The 11,057-nt window shown below is 44.3% G+C and overlaps 1 protein-coding gene across 3 annotated transcripts; it reads left to right on the forward strand.

The window, feature by feature from the left end:
- The first annotated feature begins 1,404 nt into the window (after nt 1-1,404).
- Nucleotides 1,405-8,400, forward strand: LOC148689493 (uncharacterized). Of its 3 annotated transcripts, none has more exons than XR_015958851.1 (3): nt 6,685-6,801; nt 7,304-7,385; nt 8,207-8,400. XR_015958851.1 is itself a non-coding variant. In XM_088689950.1 (2 exons), the coding sequence occupies exons 1-2, from the start codon at nt 1,405-1,407 to the stop codon at nt 7,387-7,389; spliced, it is 1,497 nt and encodes a 498-aa protein (XP_088546076.1). The 3 variants fall into 3 exon arrangements, 1 of the variants encoding a protein (XP_088546076.1); XR_015958852.1 differs by having other exon boundaries at nt 6,707-6,801; nt 7,319-7,385; XM_088689950.1 differs by lacking the exons at nt 6,685-6,801; nt 8,207-8,400 and adding an exon at nt 1,405-2,830 and having other exon boundaries at nt 7,319-7,389.
- The last annotated feature ends 2,657 nt before the right edge of the window (nt 8,401-11,057 follow it).

Genomic DNA, 11,057 nt, shown 5'->3' on the forward strand with positions numbered 1-11,057 from the left:
AAAATATGGTTGTGATCCTGAGGTTGTGTAGAGCATGTTGGTATATTCATTTGTCCATTTTGAGCAATGTATGAGAAGTTATTATGAGAAGTTGGTTATGTGCTTTAAAGTTAACGTTTTTATAGTTGTTTCGCATTTAGGTGACACGTACCCCGAGGACGAGCGTGCACACGCGAGACAGGGGGGCAACGACCCTTCTACATACCAGTGAGTGGGCTTTTGTTTTCCGTATATACCTATATACATTTGTATTCCCAGAAATTGATTTAAAAAGGGTTATTTGCCTTATGCCATGCATGTTATTATTATCGTTTATGCATCATTGCACGCATTAGTAGTGGCATACATATATATGCATATTGGGTGCTGTGGACGCACAGGTAAGTGCCAGGTAAGTGGTATTCATATTTACTTTCAGCAGTAGTTTGAGAGACTTAGAGAGCTCATAACCTGCACCCCCGGTGTTAGTGCTCCCGCCCAGAGTAGGGCACAGTCCTTCACGTGATGTTCACCTCCCGCACCACACGCTCAGCTTGGATCCAAGTTAGGTGCATAGGCCTGTCGTACAGACCACATTAGGTGGTTCCGACTCGTAGGTGACTCGCGATTATTCGCACAGCCTTCACGTGATCGTAGCACTAGAGCGTATATATATGTTACACCCAGGCCTGTCGTACAGACCACCTTGAGTGGTTCCGACTCGTGGGCAGGTTCAGTTATAGAGTTGAGATTTGAGCTCTAGATGCAGCCGTACAGGTCACGTTAGGTGACTCCGGCTGCCAGATGTTATGATGTTGATATGATTTATACCTGGGCACTTACATTCATTATGAGGCTTTGGCATGGCATATCTTGAGCATGATTGGCATACCCTTGAGCATGTTTGGCATGTTTATACATACGTTTATATGTTTATTTTCTGGGAAGTATACAGGTTTTACGGCGAGGGGTTAAAATGTATTTTGCTAAATGGTTTTCAAAGAGCTTTGTTTTTGCCCACTCACGCTTTTTGTTTTGCGCCCCTCCAGGTTCTAGTTGCTTAGCCGTTGCGGTGGTTTCCCTTGAGGGCTTTCCGGCGTTTCTGACAGACACTCCCCCTTGTAGGGTCGCCTTCGGGCGTACTACTGTTGTCGTTTTTGTTTGGACTGCTTTAGACCTGCTCTGAAATTGTATCTCACTTACTAGCACTTATATTAGTACCTTGTATGCTAGTTTTTAATTACTCGTACTTTTATATTACTACTTTATTAGCTTCCGCACGTGCACATGGCTACGTCACCTTTATGTGACGGCCAGCACGCTCCGATCTCGGTCGGGGTGTGTCAGTTTGGTATCAGAGCTTAGATTTGGCAGTCCTGTGTCCTTGTGAGTATTCTAATGGTTTTGGTGTCTTCTGTCAGAACTATGCCGCCTCGTCGGGAACCCCGTCGCTCTTCTGAGCCTAGTTTCCCCGATATTACTCAGTTGGGGGAAGCTTTTGCTACAACCATTCAGTCAGTGATGCGCCCTCCCCAGAGGACTCATCTGGAGACTATGTACAATTTGAAGTTGGATAAGTTTAAGGGCAGTGAGGGGCATGAGGGCGCAGAGCGCTGGCTAGAACACATAGAGAAGACTTTCCGTGTGCTGCATAATCAGGGGAACTTACCTATGGAGAGGTGGGTCGAGACGACCGCATGGTTTCTGGATACGGAGTCGGCAGCTTGGTGGGAGCAGGAGCTTCATAGGTTGACTCCGGATCAGAGGACTGATTGGAATGTTTTTACGGAGTTGCTTAGGAGAAGGTATGTGCCCCCTGAGTACATTGACCGTAAGAAGCAGGAGTTTTCCGAGCTAAAACAGCGGAAGATGTCAGCGAATGAGTACTACCGTAAGTTTACAGACTTGTCTCGTTACCATCCTGATGTCGCTGGTAATCCGGCGGAGATGCTTCGTCTTTTCCGTTTGGGCACCAAGAAGAAGTGGCGTTCTATGGCGTCTACAGTCCACAGCGAGACTTACCGGGACTTCTATGAGATACTGTTGAGGATCGAGGACTCTGAGAATATGTCGAGCGACACTGATGAAGAGAAGGACAGCAACCAGAAGAAAGATGACAAAGGCAAAGGTCAGGCATCGCTCGGGCCCCGTCAGACTCAGAACTTCAAGAGAGGTGGAGCTAGTTCTAGTTCTTCGAGTGGTGGCTTCAGTGCCACTGGACAGGGTCGTGGAGGTAGATTTTCTGGTGGCGCTAGAGGCCAGAGGCAGGGCGATGGTGGGCGAGGCAGAGCCCCAGTTTGTCGTAGGTGCAACAACCGGCATTTCGGCGAGTGTAGACGCGGCAGCAACGGTTGCTTCACGTGTGGACAGGTGGGACATAGAGCAGCGAATTGTCCCCAGGGTCAGCAGCAGCAGAAACCACAGCAGACCTTTATGCCACCACCTGCACCACTCCAGCAGATCCAGGGTCCTAGTAGTTACGGCCAGACGGGTCGAGGTGGTGCCTACCACTATCAAGGTGATGTTGTCCCTTATGCTCCGGGGCAGTATCAGCACCCTCAGGACCCCTATTTCCAGGGTGGCTATCCCCAGTATTCAGGCGGCTATATGCCGTATCCTCCAGCTCCAGCGGGTGGTTCTCAATGGTATCAGGGAGGACAATATCAGCAGGGGGAGATTGCCACTAGCAGTGCAGGGTCTTCGAGACAGTCGGGCCAGCCCAGTCAGGGGCGTGGTGCTCAGGGACGCGGCGTTCAGACGAGCAGAGGCCGCGGTGGGCGTCAGCAGGGACAGGGGCGTCTTCACAATATTTCTCTGCAGGACGCTCAGAACAACCCAGACTTGATTATGGGTACGTTGAACATTCTTGGTTGTTTTGCTAGAGTCTTAATTGATTGTGGAGCTACACATTCCGTAATTTCTCATACGTTTGCTCAAGTGACGCAACCTCGCCCCACACCTCTAGGGTATGATTTAGAGTTTGTTATGCCTAGAGGAGAGAGTTGCGTTGTAGATTGTGTGTACCCAGGATGTCCGGTGATCGTAGAGGGTGTTGCTCTGTCAGCCGATCTTATCCCGTTAGATATTGTGGACTTTGATGTGATTCTGGGCACGGATTGGTTACATTTCTATCGTGCCAACATTGACTGTTACGGGAAAGTAGTTACGTTTCATCGACCTGGACTACCTGTGGTTACTTTTGTTGGTGAGCAGAGCGGGGTGAGATATGGCGTTATTTCGGCGCTGCGAGCGAAAAAGTTGTTAACTAAGGGTTGTCAGGGGTATCTGGCTCATGTGGTGCTAGATGAGGCTGTTACTAGCACAATTGAGGATGTGAGAGTGGTCAGACACTTCCCTGATGTATTCCCCGAGGATTTACCTGGTTTACCCCCAGATCGAGACGTAGAGTTCACTATTGAGTTGCTTCCAGGTACCAATCCTATTTCTTTAACTCCTTATCGTATGGCTCCTGCGGAGTTAAGGGAATTGAAAGTTCAGCTGCAGGAGTTAGTGGATAAGTGATTTATCCAGCCTAGTACTTCGCCTTGGGGCGCTCCAGTGTTGTTTGTGAGGAAGAAGGATGGAACTTTGAGGCTGTGCATCGACTACAGGCAACTCAATCGGGTGACGATTAAAAACCGTTATCCGTTGCCGCGTATCGATGATTTGTTCGATCAGCTGAGAGGTGCTTGTGTGTTCTCTAAGATAGACTTGAGGTCTGGTTACTATCAGCTGAAGATCAGTAGGGATGATGTCCCTAAGACGGCGTTCAGGACTCGTTATGGTCATTACGAGTTTCTGGTTATGCCATTTGGGTTGACGAATGCACCAGCCGCCTTCATGGATTTGATGAATCGGGTGTTCCAGCCCTACTTGGATAGATTTGTTATTGTCTTCATCGACGATATTCTGGTGTATTCTAAGTCGAAAGCGGAGCATGTTCGACATCTTACTTTGGTGTTGAAGAGGTTGAGGGAACACCAGTTGTATGCTAAGTTTAGCAAGTGTCAGTTCTGGTTAGATCAAGTTGCGTTTTTGGGACACATCATTTCTGCTCAGGGTATTCTGGTTGACCCTCAGAAGGTGGCAGCTGTGGAGAGCTGGGAGCAACCACGAACCGTCACCGAGGTGAGAAGTTTCCTTGGTTTGGCAGGATATTATCGGAGATTCGTTAAGGATTTTTCGGTAATTGCCTTGCCACTGACAAGATTAACGAGGAAGGATGTTAAATTTGAGTGGGACGATAGGTGTGAGTAGAGTTTCCAGCAGTTGAAGCATTGTCTCACTCATGCACCTGTTTTGGCACTCCCAGACGATAGTGGTGATTTCGAAGTGTATAGCGATGCTTCCTTGAATGGTCTGGGATGTGTATTGATGCAGCATGGTAGGGTGATTGCTTATGCTTCGCGACAATTGAAACCTCATGAGATGAATTACCCTACTCATGATTTGGAGTTGGCTGCTATCATCTTTGCGTTGAAGTTGTGGAGACACTACCTCTACGGAGAGAAGTGCAGGATCTTTACAGATCACAAGAGTCTCCAATATTTTTTTACTCAGAAGGAACTTAATCTTCGTCAGCGGAGGTGGTTAGAGTTGCTCAGCGATTACGATTGCACGATTGATTATCATCCTGGTCGTGCGAACGTAGTGGCTGATGCACTTAGCAGGAAGTCGCAGGGCCGCATTAATGCGTTATACGCTAGTCGTGTTCCTCTTTTGGTTGACTTGCGTGCTACGGGAGTAAGGCTAGGAGCCGAAGATCGAGATGTGGCGCTACTTGCTAATTTTCAAGTTAGGCCGATACTTGTTGATCGGGTACTTGAAGTCCAAGTAGCTGATCAGGAGACGCAAGAACTAATCCAGGCTCGAGATCAAGGAAGGAGGCGAGACCTCAGAGTTCGTGATTCGGATGGCATGTTGATGCTAGAGGGTAGAATGTTCGTGCCAAATGATGTGGAATTGAAGAAGGAAATTCTCGATGAAGCACATATCTCGGCTTATGCCATGCATCCAGGAGCTACTAAAATGTATCATACCATTCGACCATTTTATTATTGGCCGGGTATGAAGAGAGAGATAGCCGAGTATGTGAGCAGGTGTGCTGTTTGTCAGCAAGTTAAAGCAGAGAGGAAAAAGCCGTTTGGGTTGTTACAGCCACTTCCCGTTCCGGAGTGGAAATGGGAAAATATCACCATGGATTTTGTGTATAAGTTGCCGCGTACACAAAATGGCTTTGACGGCATTTGGGTGATCGTTGATCGACTCACTAAGTCGGCTCATTTTATTCCGGTAAGAGAAAAGTATTCTTTGAGCCGGTTAGCGGAGTTGTTTATCTCGAAGGTGGTGAAGTATCATGGTGTCCCAGTGAGTATTGTGTCGGATCGAGATCCACAATTTACATCAAAGTTTTGGGTAGCTTTCCAGGAAGCTTTGGGCACGAGATTACTTTACAGTACGGCATATCACCCACAGACAGACGGACAGTCAGAGAGAACTATTCAGACTTTGGAGGATATGCTGCGAGCTTCGGTGTTGCAGTTTGGTGACGCTTGGCACCAGCGGTTGGATTTGATGGAATTTGCCTACAACAACAGTTTTCATTCGAGCATTGGCATGGCGCCATTTGAGGCCTTGTATGGCAGAGCTTGTCGCACACCGTTGTGTTGGTCAGAGGTTGGAGAAAGAGTTTTAGTGGGTCCAGAGATTGTCGAGGAGACTACTCAGAATGTTCAGGTGATCAAGTCTAACCTGAAAGCAGCTCAGGACAGGCAGAAGAGTCTAGCGGATTGGCGTGCTACGGACAGAACATATGAGGTCGGAGATTGGGTATTTTTGAAGCTTTCACCGTGGAGAGGTGTTGCGCGATTTGGAAAGAAGGGGAAGTTGAGCCCTAGGTACATCGGACCATACATGGTCACAGAACGAGTTGGTGAGGTAGCTTACAGGTTGGAGTTGCCTCCAGAGTTGGCTAGAGTGCATAATGTTTTTCACGTGTCTATGCTCCAACACTATGTTGCTGATCCATCTCACATGATACCTCCTCAACCGTTAGAGATTAATCCAGACTTGACGTATGACGAGGAACCGGTGACGATCATTGATTGGAAAGAGAAGGTTCTGAGGAACAAGACAGTGAATTTAGTGAAAGTTTTGTGGAGGAATCATTCAGTTGAGGAAGCTACGTGGGAGACAGAAGACCGGATGAGGGATTTGTATCCTCGTTTGTTCTTTGACCACTAGGGGTTGTTACTGGGTTGTTTTGAATTTCGGGACGAAATTCTATTAAGGTGGGAAGGTTGTGACATCCCGTCCCGGGATTATTAAAACGCACGTGTGAAATTACATTATTACCCCTAGTTCGTTTTTTGTCACGTTGTGGGTTGTTTTGTGTGGTGTGGCATGTGTTGGACCACACACACACACACTCACAGACACTGTCACCCCCCTTTTCCCTCTGTCTCTTCCCTGTCTCTCTCCCCCGAGCTCCATTCCTTCCTCTTCTCTCTGTAACGTACGGACAACACACAAAATCACCCAAACCTTAGCAGATCGTGGAAACCAAAGACACCATTCAACTCGTGAGGTCGGGGCGAGCACAACCATACCATTTTCAGGTGAGGAATACTTCGTTTTCACGTCGATTCAACAATGGCCGATTTGAGTACTGTTCATGCAAAATTTATACATTGAGTTTTTGAGCATTTGAAGCTTATAGTTGTGTTTGTGAGGTCCCCAGGAGCTTGGGAGTAGCTCGTTGGGTGAATTTGGACGTCAGGATCGTTGGATGTGGAGTTGGCCGAGTTTTGAAGATTTGGACAGGTATAATCTCGTAATTTTAGGCCTTAAAACTTGTTGGGACATGTTCTACTAGCTCTAGGGTTGATTTTGGTGTAAGAAACGTGGAAAAAGGTGGAAAAACGAGCGAGAAATCGTGATTTGCAGGTTTTCCGGCGACAGTACCGGCGACGGCGACGGCGCCGGCGTCGGGGACTGATTGGAGAAGGAGACGGAATATTCCGTCAAAGTTGACGGAATATTCCTGACGCCGTTAACGGCATCTGGTTAGGTTTAACGGAATATTCCGTTAGTTCAACGGAATATTCCTAACGGCGTCTGTTGACACCGTCAGTGTGCGTGGCACGTGGCCGCGCGTGGGGGGCGCGTGGGGGCGCGTGCGGCGGAGGAAAATTATTTTAAAAATATGGTTGTGATCCTGAGGTTGTGTAGAGCACGTTGGTATATTCATTTGTCCATTTTGAGCAATGTATGAGAAGTTATTACGAGAAGTTGGTTATGTGCTTTAAAGTTAACGTTTTTATAGTTGTTTCGCATTTAGGTGACACGTACCCCGAGGACGAGCGTGCACACGCGAGACAGGGGGGCTACGACCCTTCTACATACCAGTGAGTGGGCTTTTGTTTTCCGTATATACCTATATACATTTATATTCCCAGAAATTGATTTAAAAAGGGTTATTTGCCTTATGCCATGCATGTTATTATTATCGTTTATGCATCATTGCACGCATTAGTAGTGGCATACATATATATGCATATTGGGTGCTGTGGACGCACAGGTAAGTGCCAGGTAAGTGGTATTCATATTTACTTTCAGCAGTAGTTTGAGAGACTTAGAGAGCTCATAACCTGGACCCCCGGTGTTAGTGCTCCCGCCCAGAGTAGGGCACAGTCCTTCACGTGATGTTCACCTCCCGCACCACACGCTCAGCTTGGATCCAAGTTAGGTGCATAGGCCTGTCGTACAGACCACATTAGGTGGTTCCGACTCGTAGGTGACTCGCGATTATTCGCACAGCCTTCACGTGATCGTAGCACTAGAGCGTATATATATGTTACACCCAGGCCTGTCGTACAGACCACCTTGAGTGGTTCCGACTCGTGGGCAGGTTCAGTTATAGAGTTGAGATTTGAGCTCTAGATGCAGCCGTACAGGTCACGTTAGGTGACTCCGGCTGCCAGATGTTATGATGTTGATATGATTTATACCTGGGCACTTACATTCATTATGAGGCTTTGGCATGGCATATCTTGAGCATGATTGGCATACCCTTGAGCATGTTTGGCATGTTTATACATACGTTTATATGTTTATTTTCTGGGAAGTATACAGGTTTTACGGCGAGGGGTTAAAATGTATTTTGCTAAATGGTTTTCAAAGAGCTTTGTTTTTGCCCACTCACGCTTTTTGTTTTGCGCCCCTCCAGGTTCTAGTTGCTTAGCCGTTGCGGTGGTTTCCCTTGAGGGCTTTCCGGCGTTTCTGACAGACACTCCCCCTTGTAGGGTCGCCTTCGGGCGTACTACTGTTGTCGTTTTTGTTTGGACTGCTTTAGACCTGCTCTGAAATTGTATCTCACTTACTAGCACTTATATTAGTACCTTGTATGCTAGTTTTTAATTACTCGTACTTTTATATTACTACTTTATTAGCTTCCGCACGTGCACATGGCTACGTCACCTTTGTGTGACGGCCAGCACGCTCCGATCTCGGTCGGGGTGTGTCATTTTCCATCCTCTCCTATATTTTGTGGTCACGGTTAAGCCACATCGACATTTTATATTCCTATTGTATTTTGTTTGATTATTTCTATAAAAGAAATCAATATAAAATGTTAACGTGGCTTAACCGTAATCACAGAAATAGGAGAGGATGGAGAAGGTAGACAATCCAAATCCCAACATTAGTTCATCGATAAGTATCAAAACATGAAGCGAAGCATTTCCAAACTGCAGGATGAAAACGGAAGAGCAATTCGTGTTTGATTGCCTTGAATGGGATGGTCAAAATTCAATCCCAATCGGCTCTTAAGTCTAAAATAAGGACACATCACAACCTATATATATACCATCATCCCTTTTCCTTCCTTTCTTCTTCACTTTTTCTTTCTTTCTTGTCTTTTTGGGTAACGTCTTAGCATGACCTTCTCATGTTGGCCCTTCCCCTCTCACCAACCCAACACAAACATTTCCCCCATCTTTACATGGGTCAATCGACCCCCATCTTCACTAGTCTGTGTTCTCCTGAAAGTTTTTGTAATGATATTGTAAGGGCGACGCTTTAGGGTTGCAGCGTCCTTCCTTCTTCTATTCCCTTACATTGCCTGGCTTTATTTCTATTACTTAGTTTGATGCTTGCTTCTAAGTAGGCATTCATTGTGTGTTTGACATCTTTGCCTTGGTAATGAGATTTCCAGTTCACCCAAAAAAAAAAAAAAATCCCTTCCCAATTTTACAATAGTAGTTGGGAGGATTACATAATGGATCGATAATATGATATCAAATTCCTTATTTACGAGAATCAAATATAAATGGTATCATTTACAATTAATGATGACTACCACTCAATTATAGTACTCGTGACATTCAATAATTTAATTATTTAGCAAAGAATAATAATAAAAAAAATGATCATGTATTATACATCTCCTTAATACAACTAAAATTCACGCCGTTCTTAAGTAAGTCTTACCTCTCTTAAAACGTGAAATATTTACCATTAGTCGCGTGAGCAAATGATCGATTTCTAACCGTAAATTCATGTAGGGAGCGCTAGCGGATGCAGTAGGGATCAAAGGGAGTCACTTGACCCTTTGATGTGTAATCTTTATCGTGGAAGCTGTATATTGACTCCTTGGAATTTCCACTGGTTGATAATATATATATATATATATGGAGTTTTATTTTGGGTTTCCACTATGTGGATGGTCACTATTCGGATTAATTTGTAGGTATTTGAAAATTAAGAAATGACATTTAAACCTACATAGGTCGTTACTCTCATTTAGACAGAAAATCGATAACTTCATTTTGAATATTTTTTTGTTTAATAAATTGTAGGAGACTTGTTGAATACTTGGATGAACACTCATTACATGCTTATTCTCTATATTTTCAATATGTTCTAATACTTTAATTTATATGTCATTTTATTTTGCAATTTATGTATTCCAATACAATTATGTATTTTTATACGTATAAATAGATTTACTTAAATCTGTCTAGTCCACCTAGCCACTTGCACTAGGCTCTAGCTTACCACCTGACTAGCACCTAGTGACTTTTAAAACTTTTGTTTTGATTAATTGGTTGTGCTTTATTTTGGTTACTTGGTATAAGGTTTGTGTCTTCATGTTGGTTACTTTTTTTAAATAATTTTAGCTTGTAATCTTATTTTTAAAACTTTTTTTTAAGTAGTTTAGAAAATGGCGATGAAGATTGACCCTAACAAATTAATGGTTGTCTCTAAGAAACCGAATGGTGAAAATTGTTTTAAAGGTCAGAGTAGTACTTGATAGTCTGAACTACCAAACACAAACCCATATTTTTTAAATTTTAAATTATGAATAAATATACTATTATTTCATGTTATTTTTGTCTAAACATTTTTCAGAACTTTTACACTATGACCTTTTAGGGCGAAATTTCTGAGCCCGCCACTGTGTAGGTGAGTTCATTAAGCCCATGCACATTTACAATCAGTAATCGATCATGAATCAATTATGTACAACTAACCATAACAAAATTCCCAGTTTGTAAAAGGAGAACTTATATGCACCCCTTAGACGGAACCGGATCCCCTCCGGATCCCCTCCGGATCCATATATATTGAGCTTGTTGAGCTGACGATCCGGACCGTTGAAATTTGATTCAACGGCTACAATTATTATAACTTTTAGAGGCCCCTTGTTTGTAGCCGTTGGATCAAATTTCAATGGCCCAGATCACCTACTCAGCATGCTCAGTGTTATTGGATCCGGAAGGGATCCGGTTCCCCCTTAGATGACGCCATTTCGATGTCTTAACAAATAATGCAATCACACGTGCCAATCTCTCTCTACTTAAACATAACGCAGATTAACTTTTAAGATAAGCGATAATCCTAGTGAAACCAAAATTTTCAACTAAATTTACAAATCAAATCATGTATCACTAATAAGAAATAAGCACATTAATCGGTAATTAATTAATAATACAATTATCAACAATCACATCATTTAGTTTACACAATTTCGTTTAAGCATTTGGTCTCCTTAACATTACTTTAACACTCTGTTTGGA

The sequence above is a fragment of the Pyrus communis genome, chromosome 17, assembly GCF_041283825.1.
Source record: "Pyrus communis isolate YQ-2024b chromosome 17, ASM4128382v1, whole genome shotgun sequence".
In the NCBI taxonomy this organism is placed as follows: Eukaryota; Viridiplantae; Streptophyta; class Magnoliopsida; order Rosales; family Rosaceae; genus Pyrus; species Pyrus communis.